The sequence below is a fragment of the Natrix helvetica genome (genome assembly GCF_964273705.1).
Source record: "Natrix helvetica genome assembly, chromosome: 2".
In the NCBI taxonomy this organism is placed as follows: domain Eukaryota; kingdom Metazoa; phylum Chordata; class Lepidosauria; order Squamata; family Natricidae; genus Natrix; species Natrix helvetica.
Window position 1 is genome coordinate 55,830,653 of NC_138552.1, and position 16,128 is coordinate 55,846,780.

Consider the following 16,128-nt stretch of genomic DNA (forward strand, 5'->3'; position numbering starts at 1 on the left):
AGCAATTACTATATTTTATAGGCATAAATTTAAAACCAGGAGCTCTATACCGCTTTTTATTACCAGATGCTATTGACCTGAATGAACTCTAAATTGAGTGTATTCAAATTCAGTTGATGTTAGTGTGATTATCCTGTATAAAAACATTTGTTCTAGCATGATTTTTTTCACTTTTTCCTCATTAAAGATATGGCATTTCCACAAAAAATCTAAATAAGGACCTTGAATTGACCCTAGGGCACACTCTCTTATTGAACACTTTTTCAGTGTATTTTTTCAGTACAGATTAGGCAAAACCTGGCTCAATAACAATAACTGTGAGGGACTTTGGAGTCCTAGTGGACGATCACTTAAACATGAGCCAGTAGTGTGTGGCAGCAGCCAAAAAAGCAAATACAATCCTTGGTTGTATAAACAGGCATAGAATAAAAATCACATGAAATGTTAGTACCGTTTTATAAAGCCTTAGTAAGTCTGCACCTGGAATACTGCACCCAGTTTTGGTCATCACATTACCAAAAATATGTCAAGACTTTGGGAAAAGTGCAAAAAAGAGCAATTAAGATGATAAAAGACCTGGAAACTAAAACAGGAAGAACGGTTGCAGGATTTGGGTTTGGCTAGTATAGAGAAAAGAAAGACTAGGGGGGACATGATAGCAGTATTCCAATATTTGAGAGGCTGCCACAAAGAGGAGGGGGTCAGTTTATTTTCCAAAGCATCGGAGGGCAGGACAAGAAATTGGATGAAAACTAATGAAGGAGAGAAGCAACCTGGGTTAAAGACAGTAAGGACAATTAACCAGTGGAACAGCTGCCTCCAGAAGTTGTGGGTGCATCATCACTGGAGGTTTTTAAGAAAAAACTGGACAGTCACTTGTCTGAAATGGTATAGCATCTCCTGTTTGAGCAGAGGTCTGGACTAGAAGACCTTCAAGGTTCCTTCCAGCTCTATTCTGATTCTGTTTCTTAGCCATGTCCCTTCATTTTACATCTTTGTTAAACATCTTCATCAGTTACATATTAAAGTACAGAAACTTCCTGCCCAACAGAGCAAGCAAGGGGCAATGGTTAACTCTTATCTCTGAGAGGTTTCTCATGTTAATCATACTTTTTAATAATCAAAAAGTTGCAACGCTGCTTGTAACTTTAAATACGCTATAGTGAGAGATATTTATATGTATATTTCTGTTTCTGTTTCCCAAGTGGCTTTTAATATATAGCTTACTGACAATTCTATAGATTAATTCACTCAAGAAAAGCACATGGTATTAATAAAAGGTATTAACATTATGCATTCTTTCTTTTTTGAATTGTTTATAACTTAATTATAAGCAGTCAAGTTGCCATGTGTGTGCGCGCATGTGTTCCCTAGGACCAGCCTAACAAGAGAAACCAGTATTTTATGTTTGTACCTTAGGCACTAGTTATTTTAAAAATTCATTATACACTGCAAGTAAAAAGCTTAGTACTTGCAGCTAAACAGAACAGATCATTCTTAAGAAAAAGGAAAGTGAAGTGCTTCTCAAAATGTTTGCATTTGCCAAATTGTTTTGAACTATGTCATTGCACAATACTTCTTGCCATCACATCCACGCAGAAGTTTTTTTTTTTAAAAAAAAAACATGTTGAGGACAGATGATCAACTGCATAGGTTTGACAAATCTACGACTTTGTTATTTTTGAAGCACACAATAAGAAACTTCAAGTTATTCTAATGCATCTGTACTAAATTAGCAACTTGTCATGCATTGCAGGAAGTATTATTGCCACAGAAACTCCAAAAATATGTTCCAAACTGCTGGAAATTATTAAAAAATTATACTTTGAATCAGACCTCTCCATCTTAGTATTCCTCAGATGTATGATCCAGCTCCTGAGATTCTCAGCAAATACTGCATGCTAATTGCTAGAAGTTCTGATAGTGAAAGTAGATATTTCTGAAAGCTTCCAAAATTGGGTAAGCATTTTTGCTGTTAACAAAGGAAGGCACCTGATCCCTTAATGAAAGAATGATGTGTGGTTTGGGCTTTTGCAAGCAGCAAATTTCAGGCCCAGTATAATTCATTTACTTTCCATAGGACTTTTTACTGCAAGCAAGCAATTAAAAATAGTCTCTTGACTTAAGCTGAACTGAAGATGTCTGTATGGATTAGTCCATCTAGATGACAGAGATTTGCTATTGCTTTCTATCAGTAATTCTTTTACTATTTAGTCCAGCCAATAACCATAGTCTTCTATATGATCGTGCTTACTTAAAAAAAAATCAGAATTAGATAGGTGGTGTCACCTATTGTGATAAGAAAATAATTATTACTGAAATAAAACCCTATTTGCATATGTGCTGCTCAAAACTTTCTGAATATCTACAAAACTATTTTGTCAGAATTTATATCAACAATTATTCTTGAAAACAGATTCATTGTATTAAAAAGAAAATGCCAAATAACATTCATAACTGACAGGTCAATACAGTGTGTGTATATACCTTTCAGTCTGTGATGATTCCTCATGACTGCCTGGAGTAGTTCCTTGGTAAGATTTTGGGAAGTGGTTTTCCATTTTTTCTTTTCTGGGGCTGAGGATAAGTGATTGACTCAGCTGACTTTGTGTCAAAGGCAGAACTAGAACCCCTGATCTCTTGATTTCTAGCCTAGCCTAGCAGTCAAGGTCAATACAGAAAGAAAAGTAATTATGAAGTCTAGTCTTATACAATTTTTAAGGCTTGAGTCTGGAAACATCAAATATGGTATTTTTAAAATCATATTCAATAGGTTTCCCACACTGCTGAATAACAAAACATGATGGAGGCATATGCCATTTTTATACACTATGCTGGTATGCAGGGGTGAAATTCAGCAGGTTCTGACAGGTTCTAGAAAAACGATAGTGGAAATTTTGAGTAGTTTGGAGAACCGGCAAATACCACCTCTGGCTGGCCCCAGAGTGGGGAGGGAATGGGGATTTTGCAGTATCCTTCCCCTGCCACGCCCACCAAGCTATGCCCACAGAACCAGTAGTAAAAAAAATATGAATTTCAACACTGCTGGTATGGATGAGCTTGGTTATCTTCTTAAAGAAGATGTTTCTCTGTTCCTTGGAATTGTCATATCCTTTTCTAAGCCTAACCTCTTATCTTTAGCAGGTAACAGCAATGTGGTTAGTTAGGTTCCGGTCAAAACACTGCTTTGTAAATTCTGGTTTTGCAAATTATGTTTTCCTCAATAAATTATGGTTAAACTATGTACACATACCTAGACATCAAATAACAGGCAATAAAACTTGCCTGGGAAGACACAATGACTTGAGGTTTGTTCAGGAAACCTTGTTGAATTTATACTTACTGACAAAGAAATAAAGTGTTTCGTATTGTTTTCTAATTAATTCAACCAAGCTTATTTTTCCACAGCAAATACACTTGCTGTAAGTTCAGGTACCCCATTCAAGCACAGTCTTTTCTATATTAGAGCCATTCTTAGAATAAGTCTAGTACTTTTATCTAAAATCATCAGATTTATTTTGAAGCAATTATATACTAATATGCAAAGTTTAAGATCGCCTCCACTTTTTCAACGGCTATTCGCACATCCTGCATCAAATTTTATTTAGAGAAAATACGAAATTCCAAACAACAGAAAACACAGAAACGATTTCACCATTATATGGGTGTAAAAGGTATATCTTGGTTAAGCATGTTTCCTGGTGACATAGGTGTGACATCCCTCTCAAAATTTTGAGGATTTGTGCCTGTCATCTTTACCTCTGTGAATTTGGTTAAAACTGCTGAATAGTTATTTTCACCCAACTGCTATGGAAGCAAGCTATTTCGAGCCTGCTATTTGATTGAGCTTTGCCCACTGAAAGCAAAGAATAAATATATGTTTATCATCCTGCTTCTTGCATTTTCTGACTTTTAAAGCATAAGAGTAGATTTCCAAAGTTATAGAGCAGGCTCTCATAATATCAAACGAAAGCAGTTCGGATATAATGAAACCATGGCAATACTCCCCCTACTGGGTTTAAAGAAAAACATGTATATTGAAGAGTCTTGAAGTAGTTTGGTGATTTTGCTTATGCTGGAGAGTTCGGTACCATACAGCTATTTCAGAGGTGGTATTCAGCCAGTTCTGACCGGTTCTGGAGAACCAGTAGTGGAAATTTTGAGTACCGTAGTTCAGAGATCCAGCAAATAGGCGGGGCCCACCCCCGCTGCCTCCCAGCCTATCTTCTATTGTTGCCCTGAACAGGAGAACAGAACTGGAAAGCAAGTTAGTGGGGTGGGGGAGAGAATGGGGATTTTGCAGGAACCTTCCCCCAGGAGTGGGGAGGGAATGGGGATTTTGCAGCATCCTTCCCTGCCACGCCCACCAAGCTATGCCACACCCACCAAGCCACGCCCACAGAACTGGTAGTAAAAAAAACTGACTCCCACCACTGAGCTATTTCTAGCCTTTTTAATGGCCCCAGCCTTCAATTGCGGCTTGCGGACGCAGGGAAAAAAGAGAAGCAGGTCTAGCACTGGGCAGATGGCCTCTGCAAAGATGGTTCCCCAGGAGAAACATTTTTTAAAAGTCTTAGAGAAGTGAGTCCCGTTCACTTTTATGTATATGCGCCGTCACTCCTACATTAGACATGAGCGTGCAGTTCTGATATAAAGAAAGGCTTAAACTGGTGTTTTCTGTGCAATATAATATAGGGGGGATATATACATAATTTTGTATTTATTTTGTGATGTGTATGTAGTGTCTATTGGAGGTGAAGACCCTTTGAGAGCTGTATGCAATGAAATTTCATTTTAATGTACGTCGGTTAGTGTACATTCAAAGTGACAAAGTTATTCTAAGTTTTCAAACTTGGCAATGTAAAGGTGGGCGGATTTCAACACACAGAATCTCACAGCCAGCAAATTGAGAAACACTGGCTTAAAGAGGGGAGGAATGTTTTCGAAGTCAATGGGTTTTTCTGAAGTGCTTTGCATAACAACCACAATCTGGATCTCAGGGCTGCTTTTAGTACGAGGGCTCAGTTCACCTTAGTACCTTCCAGATGTAGTCGATTCTCGGTCTCATCTCATGGTACTCTCAGTTATAAATTATCCCACCACTAATTTGCTTTTGCTTAGTGTGTCATGAACAGTATCTAATCCCCGTGGTTGAACGTACTCAGGAATTGGTGTTGAATATGCCAATTTAATTTAACTATCCATAAACACGCCCTATAATTATTCTTATTCCCATTACACAATGGCTCTATCCGACTGGGGAGGCTGCTATGGTGAAACTAGTGTGGGTGGGTGGGAGCGGGATGTGCGGTAATAATTATACAAGGAAATCTGCCTAACTCAGTGTAGTGAACTGGTTAACAGAAGAGAGGACTCCGTGAGGTAACCTTGAAACAAGTAACTTTTATTTTAAACAGCAAGCTAACAAAAGAACACTTAATTCAGCCCCACACTCTGCTTGACAGCTATTTATACAGGAACTGTCAAGCAGAGCAACCAATAGGGAAACTGCAAAAGTCCCGCTTTGAGCCAGGTGCGCCATAGTCAATCACGGCTGTCCATTTGTTGCCGTCCGCCTGGTAGTTAAATCGAGGACTTTCCGACCGGTCGTCCGTCGAGGACTTTACACTCAGCATCCGAGACTGAATAAGAAAACTACGTTTCCCAGGATGCAGCAAGCTATTGCGCGCGTGCGCATTCCCTCGTGCCCTTTGCCCAGATTCTATTTAGTCCTACAGGACTCCTCGGAAGGCTGATTTTGGGTTGATCGGACGCAGGATGTCTTCTCCCTTGAGATTTGACGGGCGGGTAGTTCTGGTGACCGGTGCTGGGGGAGGTAAGTGGTGGATCACGATGATTTTCCGAAGGTTTCCTTGTAAGTGTGCTTGATTGCAAAGAGGCTGCAAGAAGATCTTTGCAGCTTTCTTGTATTCTTGTTTGCATTTCTCCTTAAGAACGAAGATATGTAAACCGCCGTTTTAAATGAAGCTGAGTTTATAATTCTGTCCATGCCTCTCCGGACTTTACTTTTAAGTTAGATCCAATGATAGACCTTTGTAAGTGCCGCTTGTTTTCCTCCCAGAAACAAAGTCGTTTATTTAGTGGTGACGATTCGTTGTTTAAATCCTCAGCCTAATAATACCTGTTCACATACTTCTTGTTAGTTTCTGGATTGAGCCTGGAAGTTGGGAGATATCCTACGTAACCCACCTGGAAGTGAATTCTGTGAATTAAGTCTAGTAATCCATGCACTCAAATCATAATTCAAAATGACATGATCTGGTCCCATTCAAATCCATTTTTCTTTGGTGATTATTTCTCTACTAACACTAAAAACCATATGTGCATATAATATTAGAACTGATTCAAGAATAGTAAAAACAATCCTTTCCATTTTTTAAAATGTCTGTAAAATATTCCTAGTCTTAGCTAGGCAGAGTTTTGATAGTTACATAGTTTAAAACCATACTGTCTATTCAGAGATGAAGCTTGACACCAAACAGGATAACAAAGATAGATTATGTGATAATTTATACTCACCATTGACTTGTCAAGCTAGTTTTATGGAATATTTTTGTATCAGTCTTTTTCCATTAGTAATTCATTTGCGATAGTGATTTTTTTTTGTTTTAATGGCATTACTTATGCACTTTTTGTCTTTTAAGTTATGGAAAATAGACTTTAGAAGACAGAGGCTAATTAACAATCTATTAATACTTTAGAATAAGGTAGGTAGGTTCTGATTTGTCATGTTCAGTACAAAAAAATCACCCATCTGATTCTTTCCCCACTGAACAGTGCAATGTATTTTAAAATTGGAAGAAATACCACTATGTATTTGAATTTGACAGAAATTTAGCCAAGAGTATTGAAACATTACTGAAATTAGAGTTTTTTTTAAAAAAAATTGGATGAGATTGGCAGGCTGTTTAATCCATGCAATATCAGATGTCCAAGTACACCGTTTTAATAAGGGTTTTGGACTTTTTACTTTCAATCTCTACTCATGCCCAGATACTCCAAATCAGCTCTGTAAAATCTTTCAGGTCTCCGGAGAAGATTTAAGATCTTTGGAGAGCTGGAAAATCTGTTCTACTTGTAGGTTGTTAAGTATAGTTTATACATATTGTATATAAAACAAAATGAAATTACAATCCTAAATATAGTGAATGAGGGAGCCGCAGAAAACGTAATGAGACTTTTGAGCAATATGTAGAGGATTGCACTGACAGATGTAATACACTGAAACTGTTCATACAAGATTAGACTTATTCTCACCAAAACAAACTTGTTTGGATTATGAAATCATTAGTTAATAAATTCACTAAGTTGTTAACTTTGCTCACATTTAGAAATAGAATCTATCACAAGGTTCAACTACAATTAAGGAGAGGAAAGATACTGGCTTGCTGAGAGTCCCTGGGTTTTATGCCCTCTGTTGGGCCCATCTCTGGGCCTCCCGCCCCTGTACAAGAAATGCACTTTGATTGGTTCTCACTCCGATAGGGCCTTGCAGGGGCAACTCTATAGGCTGTCCTGAGATCCAAGCCTGTTTGTCCTGCTGACTGATGCAACCCTCCCAGGTGCTATGTTGTGAGATGGGTAGAAGACTAATCCTACCATTGTTATGTAGAATAGACTGGCACATTGACGGGGGGGGGCAGGAAGCTGTAGGGAGCTACTTTGTCTTTAAAAACATGTTTCTCCCTTTCACATCCAGGGAAATATAATATTCTTAATATTTTGAATATTTCCTAGGATATTTCATTCTTCTAGGAGAGGGGTGGGTGCTACCTTCCTACATTGGAACCACCAAGATCTCAGCTGAAGTTTGCTAAAGAAATACAATAATCAAAGATGAATTAATACCTTGTCAGCATAATTCTTTTGAACTTTTCATTGAAAAAAGGACATTGAATCATTCTGTTTGAAAAGGATATATCTCATATATTCTCCAATATATTCAGATCAGAGATTGCCTATGTAAAGAAACTTAATTATCAATCTTGCCTCAGTTTGAAAATGCGATTTTAGTTTCTAACTGCTGTAGATATAAGAACTGCATAGTTTATCTTCACAATAATTTTATTGGAGTGGAGAAGACAGCCTCAAGAACGATCTCAGGATGAAATTCAAAAAAAGGACACTATGTGAAAATATTTCAGATCATATGTATCCTTTTCTGTTTAGTCAAGATGTTTTTTAAACTATTTCACTTATACTGAAAAGAACTTCAAGTAATTTTCTCATGTATCAAACTTTTCTTTAAAAAAGGCTTACAAATTTACAGTAGTATCATGCAGCTCCTTTTAAAGCAGTGGATCTCAACCTTTCTAATGCCCCGACCCTTTAATACAGTTCCTCATGTTGTAATGACCCCCAACCATAAAATTATTTTCTCCCCCCTGCGGATGGGCTCCAGACCCCACAAATCTTTCACAGTCGCCTCGTTTTCAATTGGGGGAATCCATGCAGAGGATTTCTCCCCCCCAATTGGAAACAAGGTAGCTGTGAAAGACAAGGCAGCGCTTTGTCCCGCCATTATGAAGTCTCTGAAGCTGTAATTGTATGGGGTGTGCGTGCGCACCTATGTTTTCTACAGCGTGGAGCCACGGCGACTCTCTGCGCAGCTGGCGATGACTCCGGAGCCCATCAGCGGGGGGTTTCGATGAACGCGAAGTGGAGTTTAAAGTTTAGAGTTCTGATGGTCTTAGTGACCCCTGTGAAAAGGTCGTTCGACCCCCAAAGGAGTTGCGACCCACAGGTTGAGAACCACTGTTTTAAAGAAAACATTTTTTTTTCTCTTTAATGGAAAATTTATTTCTTTGGATGTATAAAAAAGAGAATACTTTCTAAACTTTTGTGGCTTAATTGAATTGTATTAATCTGCTGTATTCTGAGCAGTTCTTTGCTTTTTCTTCTCTGGTGACCTATTTGGAATTCCAAATTGACTCTACAATGTTTCTTAACCTTGATAACTTTTAAGACATGCTCCTGGGAATTTATAGGAATTGAAGTTTATGCATCTTAAAGTTGCCAAGATTGAGCAATACTTGGTTAGATCACATGTCATCAAGACTGAGCATTTTTCTACTTCTGTTTAATCCTATGCATCAGATACATGCATCAGAGGAGCCATGGTGGTGCAGTGGTTAGAATGCAGTACTGCAGGCTACTTCTGCTGACTGCCGGCTGCCTGCAATTTGGCAGATTGAATCTTACTAGGCTCAAGGTTGACTCAGCCTTTCATCCTTCCAAGTTTGGTAAAATGAGGTTGGCAATATACAGACTCTGTAAACCGCTTAGAAAGGGATGTAAAGCACTATAAAGCAGTATAAATCTAAGTGCTATCGCTGTGCTAAGAGCAATATCACATTTTGCTTTTAAGTATATAATTGTCTCCTTTGATGTTGACTTCCTGTGTGGTTTTTAAAAAAAACGGTCAGGTTATAAAATACTTTACTTATTTTTTTTTTATGCTAGGACTGGGCAGAGCATATGCATTGGCTTTTGCTGAAAGAGGAGCTTCTGTGGTTGGTAAGTATTTTTTTTTCTGCCAGTAACTCTTATATCCATAATTGTGTTTTAAAATGAAACTTATTCTAATCATCTTCACCTTTTTCTTAATAAAATTATTTTCTTTACTCTTCAATTATTTTTGCTTCTTTTCCCTTGAAATTCCTCATGACAAAAATGATTTGCTATGGTAATGAAGATCCAAGGTGGCTTGTCACTTAGCATACTAAGATACTATCGTGTTTCCCTGAAAATTTGACCTACTCAGAAAATAAGCCCTAGCTTATTTTACATATGTGCCGGATATAAGCTCTATCCTCAAAATAAGCCCTAATTAAGATCCTGTCCACTCCAGGGTACACAGGTAAAATTAAGCTAGGGGTGGGGATGGAGCTGCTGTACTACTTACCTTCAGACAATTGCAGCCAGGCCTCGCATACCTCGAACCATTTCTTCTGCAGCCGGCAAGACTTTCCTGAAGGCCTCTGTAGCCGATAACAGAGCTCCAGATCGATCCAGAGTTCTGTTATCGGCTGCAGAGGTCTTCAGGAAAGCCTTGTTGGCTTTCTCCAGATGAAGAAGTTCCTGAAGGACTCTGATAGCGGAAAGAGACCAGGGGTGACGCGTGCAAGTGAGATGAGTCAATGGACAACATCCCTCCCAAAATAAGACCTGGTATCTTTTTTGTTGGCAAAAAAATGCAAGACAAGGTCTTATGTTTGGGGAAACACGGTATTAATGTGCCACCTTACCCACTACTGCTACTTATTTATAGGGAACGTATTGCTAAGTTACAATGGTAGTTAGTAGTTAGGGAAAGTATAGTTCCTGAAAAACAGGTTCATTTAACATTATGCTTTCTGAAATGCCTTAGAGGACTGTTTCTACATCCTGTGTACAACACTAGCCTACACAGATCACATTGTGAAAGTTAAGAGATTAATTTGTATATTTGGCATACATTTTTATTTGTAGCTCTCTTTCGCAACAAGTACTTCATAGCATATTAAGAAATATTAAGGAATTGCTTACCACAGATAGATATTTGTACATCGACTGTGTTAGTTTTGTCCACTGAAGAGTTAACAGGGTATTAACCAAATAATATTTACATGCCTGCAGAAGACTAAGTCAAGTTTAGCTATGAACTAGAGAAAATTGGAAGATAAAATGCAAATGTTACAAAGTCCATATTCTGGTGTAATTCAGTAATGAGTGTAGAGTGTCTAGTAAATTGGCATCTTGTCAGAAAACCTGACAAAGCCAAATCATAAAAACTATACCTATTTTGGGAACAAAGAACAAAATAGCTTGTACCTGAGGCAAAATAGTTTATTCAGCAGGAGCTGGCAAGAAATTTTATAATGCAAATGTACAATTTTAAGAAATTTAGGTAACATTCCTACTTGCTGGCGAGATCCCTGACACTAACTAGCCACAGAGGATATTGTACTTTGGAATTAAATAACTCTCAGTTTCTGACTTTCTCACATTGACATTAGTCTGTGAAAAACTAGATTTTCTAAAAAATCTGAATGTTTTTGAGTGGGACAGAGCATTTTCAGATGATTATCTGTTCTCCACCCTCATACTCTTTGAACCCTGGTCCTGTTCAAGTAAATAATGTCCAAGAAGCTGAATTAAATTTTTCTTTTTTGACTTCAATTTAGAATTGTGTGTTTGAATACTAACTCTTGAAAAATAGTTGAATTCAACAAGAGTTGAATAACAACTTGGATTTAAAAAAAAGTTTTACACTTAGTTGTATTATTCTGAAAAAAGAAATTTTTAAGTAACCAATTTTGTTGTATTTATTTTGTACAATAACAATAAAGACTATACTATACTAAGGTCTTTGTCCAATGCAGGAATACTATGCAAGTATTCTATGCAAGGTAATACTTGTGATCTTTGAATTTTTAACTAGTATTTCTAGACTTTTATCAATAAAATCCAAAGTATCTTTTAATTTTTTCTTCCCAGCAGTGCTGTAGGGACTAATCTTTTAGACTACTCAGCAGACAGAGTAGAATAATCAGAAACTTTAGATGACAACAATCTAAGTTGTATTATTAATGAAATTGTTTTTTTTTTTATTTTTTATTTACAAAAGAATGAATGTCAGTAACCCTCAGTTTATTAAAATTCCTACAGATACATAAATCTGCTTTAGTGACATGTGTTTGTAATTCCCTGTACTTTTTTAATATTAACACTGCTGTCCTAACTGGGCAATATATGTTACTGAAATCCGTGAGAATTGTTTCTGAATAAAGAGATCTGGGATTAGCCAATAGGCACTTTAGCCATCTGAATTTAGCAACGTCTGATTCCAGCTTCCACTTAAGCAAGTTTTATTATGTATGTAGGAAGCACACCACAATAGTAGTGGGGGATTTTAACTACCCTGACACCAACTGGGAAACAAATTTTGCACCAAGTGGAAGATCCAACAGGTTCCTAACAAACCTAGCAGACAACTTTGTTTCCCCAAAAGTAGAGAAGGGAACAAGGGGATCATCCATATTGGACTTAATTCTCACTAACAGACAGGAAATGATAGAAGGTGTTGAAGCCACAGGAACCCTGAGGGCAAGTGACCACGCAATATTGGAATTCAACATTATGCAAACACAAGTAGTAGAACAAAGTGAAACTAGAGTCTTGGACTTTAAGAGAACTAATTTCAATAAACTTAGAGAGAGCTTGGGAAAAATTCAATGGATGAGGGGAAAACAACTCAAGAAGCTTGGGAAATTTTGAAAAATGAGATTATAAAAGCCCAATCTAGCACAATACCAATGAAGAAGAAAAATAGCTCCCAAAAGAAACCAGCATGGCTGCATAAAGAACTCTCTGACAAATTGAAAGACAAAAAAGATAAGTACAAAAAGTGGAAAGATGGGGACATAACTAAGGCAGAATATCAGCAAATAGCCCGAGCCTGTAAAGATGAAGTGAGGAAAGCTAAGGCTCACAATGAAGAAAGGCTTGCCACAAAAGTAAAAAATAACAAAAAAAAAAGCTTCTTCCAACATGTTAAAAACAAGAAAACAGTTAAGGAAACAAAAGCACCACAAAAATCAGATTAGGAACACAAGTTGAAATAGGGAAGAAAATGGTAGGTGAGCACCTGTCTACCCTAGATGAGTTCAAATCACTAGGACCGGATGGATTACATCCCAGGGTTCTGAGGGAACTGGCAGAAGAGATCTCAGAACCACTGAACATTAGCTTTCAGAGATCCTGGAGCACCAGGAAACTACCAGAGGACTGGAAAAGAGCTGATGTGGTTCCCATCTTCAAAAAAGGGAAAAAAAACAGATCCAGGAAACTACAGACCTATCAGCCTGACCTCAATACCAGGAAAGATTCTGGAAAAGATAATCAAGCAACGAATTAGCGAACACCTAGAAGCAAACAAAGTAATAGCCAAAAGTCAACATGGATTTGTCAAAAACAGATCATGCCAGACTAATCTTATTGCATTCTTTGATAATGTGACAAAATTAGTGGATCAGAGGAATGGCGTCAATATAGTTTACTTGGACTTCAGTAAGGCTTTTGATAAGGTAGATCATAACCTACTACTAGATAAAGTAGAAGAATGTGAGTTAGACAGCATCACCACCAGATGGATTTGTAACTGGCTGACCAACCGCACTCAACGTGTAGTCCTCAATGGAACTGCATCTTCATGGAGAGAAGTATGCAGTAGAGTACCCCAAGGCTCTGTTTTGGGCCCAGTACTCTTCAACATCTTCATCAATGATTTGGATGAGGGTATAAATGGGGAACTCATCAAATTTGCAGATGACACCAAGCTGGCAGGAATAGCCAACACTCCAGAAGATAGGCTAAAGATACAGAAGGATCTTGACAAACTTGAACATTGGGCATTATCTAATAAAATGAAATTCAATGGTGAAAAGAGTAAGGTTCTACATTTAGGCAAGAAAAACGAAATGCACAGGTACAGTATAGGTGGTACCTTGCTCAACAGTAGTAACTGTGAAAGGGATCTTGGAGTCCTAGTGGACAACCATTTAAATATGAGCCAGCAGTGTGCAGCAGCTGCCAAAAAAGCCAACACAGTTCTAGGCTGCATAAACAGAGGGATAGAATCAAGAGCATGTGAAGTGTTAATACCACTTTATAATGCCTTGGTAAGGCCACACATGGAATACTGCATTCAGTTTTGGTCACCACGATGTAGAAAAGATGTGGAGACTCTAGAAAGAGTGCAGAGAAGAGCAATAAAGATGATTAGGGGACTGGAGACTAAAACATATGAAGAACGGTTCCAGGAACTGAATATGTCTAGTTCAGTGATGGCGAACCTATGGCACGCGTGCCACAGGTGGCACGCAGAGCCATTTGTCAGGCCACGCGAGGTGCTGCCCTGTCAGCTGGCCAGTGCGCATGCGCACGCTGGCCAGCTGAGTTCACCCTTTTTAAAAGCCATTTTTCCCCCTCCTCAGGCTCCAGAGGCTCCAGGGCGAAAAGGGCCCCCCCCCACCCCCGGAGGCCCTCCGGAGGCTTCAGCAACCATCCGGATGCTTCCCTGAATCCTTCGGAATACTTAAAACGACCCTCCGAGCAAACCGGAAGTGACTTACATGCGAAAAAAGCATGTAAAAATGGGGGGTCGCGCCTGTAGTGCGTGCATGTGCACTGGGGGGAGGGTTTCGCACATTGCATTATGGGTGCGGCACGCCTGCAGACGCACCCCCTGCGCTCCCCCCACTTGTGGCACGCGAGCCAAAAAAGGTTCGCCATCGCTGGTCTAGTTTAATAGAAAGAAAGACCAGGGCAGACATGATAGCAGTGTTCCAATATCTCAGGGGTTGCCACAAAGAAGAGGGAGTTAAACTATTCTCCAAGGCACTTGAGGGTTGAACAAGAAGCAATGGGTGGAAACTAATCAAGGAGAGAAGCTACTTAGAACTGAGGAGAAATTTCCTGACAGAACAATTAATCAGGGGAACAGCTTGCCTCCAGAAGTTGTGAATGCCCCAACACTGGAAGTCTTTAAGAAGATGTTGGATAGCCATTTGGACTAGAAGACCTCCAAGGTCCCTTCCAACTCTGCTATTGTATTGTATTGTATTATTGTATTGTATTATGATAACTTGAAATTACCTGGTACTTAGAATGAACGCCAAACCATGACACCCTGACTGGATAGTTCAGCCACTAACTAATAGGGTTATCTTTTGAACTTCAGCTTAGCAGTAATGGAAAAGATTATTAGACTGGCAACCTAATTTAGCCCAATGTGCTTACCTAGAATGTGATGATTCAGGAATTCAGTAATGTAAAATAAAGTAAGCATCACTGCTTAGTTGCTGATTTGCAAGACTGCATATCTTGGTTCATTTAAAAATAATTGGGGCTAAATTTGTTGGTAATAGAGGTGTTAAATTTCCAAATAATGATGAAAAGTAAATTAGGTATATTTACACACAGACACACACAAATTAAATGATGAGACACAGATTTTGAAGGTATTAGATTGGAAAAACTTTTAAATGTATGTATTTTACGTATGAAGTGGGTGGCTCTGATTGGAATAATACATTGTTGTTCGCATATAGAAATAGAGAGGTAGCAAAAATGAACCAAAACTTAAAGGGAGATTACTTTTTAAGTATGCCTGGAAAAATATTTAACCAGTTTCTGATTATTTGAAAGTTATTGTACCAGTTTCTGATGATTTCCCCCTGCACCCTTTAAAGAGCAGAAAGTGAGGAATGCAGGGAATATGTAGTTGATCTTCAGCAGGTCATTGAGAAATCAATATGAAAAAAGTACACATTCCCTTATTTAGAGCAAGATTACTAAACTGAAATTGCAATTATTATGAGCATTCTCTCGGGATTGGTTTATTAGCCCAAAGGCTTCAACTTTAAAGGTTTTTCATTCTTTGATACAAAAGTCTCCAGTGAAAAAGTATTTTCATGGCATGTCATTAATCTAGTTTAGCTAACCAGTTAACTAACTAAATAAAATAACCTCTTTCTTGCAAAAGAATTACTTTTCACCATTTCATTTTGACTGCCTATCTGACAGCTTTTTTTTTATTATTTGCAAGACTCTGTTTGGTTTGGTTGTTGAATAAGATGAAAATGTTAAATCCCTTGGCAGGATTTTTCTACTCATAAGAGGCAATTACGTTATCCCTGAAAATTATTTCCAGTTGTGCCCAGTAATAGAAATGGCATTGGCAGTTCTCAAAGGAAAGAGGAAATCATGTTTTGTCTTCCATTTGGCATGTATTGTATCACCCTCTAGTAAGAAGCTATCATTTCTGCCAATATTGCTAAATGTCAGATTATTGTTGATGAAAAGCAGGAAAATGCAAGCAAGCAAATAAGTACACCCTTGTGATGTAGAAAAAATATTTTTGGCAGTTGTGGGTCTTCCAGGTACGTATTTACTTATTTATTTGCAGGATTTATATTGCTTCCTTTCTCACATCATGATCTAGGCCTGTGATGGCGAATCTATGGCATGCATGCCAGAGATGGCATGTAGAGGCCTGTCTGTGGCCATGCGTGCCGTCGCCAGCTGCACTTCCGGGTTCCATCGCGTGGATACGCTCCGGCCAGC

General features: G+C 38.3%; 1 protein-coding gene across 1 annotated transcript in view; it reads left to right on the forward strand.

Annotated features, from left to right (window-relative positions):
* Positions 1–5,708: 5,708 nt before the first annotated feature.
* Positions 5,709–16,128, forward strand: part of HSD17B4 (hydroxysteroid 17-beta dehydrogenase 4) — a 69,496-nt gene continuing 59,076 nt past the window's right edge. Inside the window, exons 1-2 of the mRNA XM_081940625.1 lie at positions 5,709–5,836; positions 9,484–9,537. Of these exons, the coding sequence (XP_081796751.1) occupies positions 5,779–5,836; positions 9,484–9,537 (112 nt within the window). The 5' untranslated portion in view covers positions 5,709–5,778. The remainder of the gene's footprint in view (positions 5,837–9,483; positions 9,538–16,128) is intronic.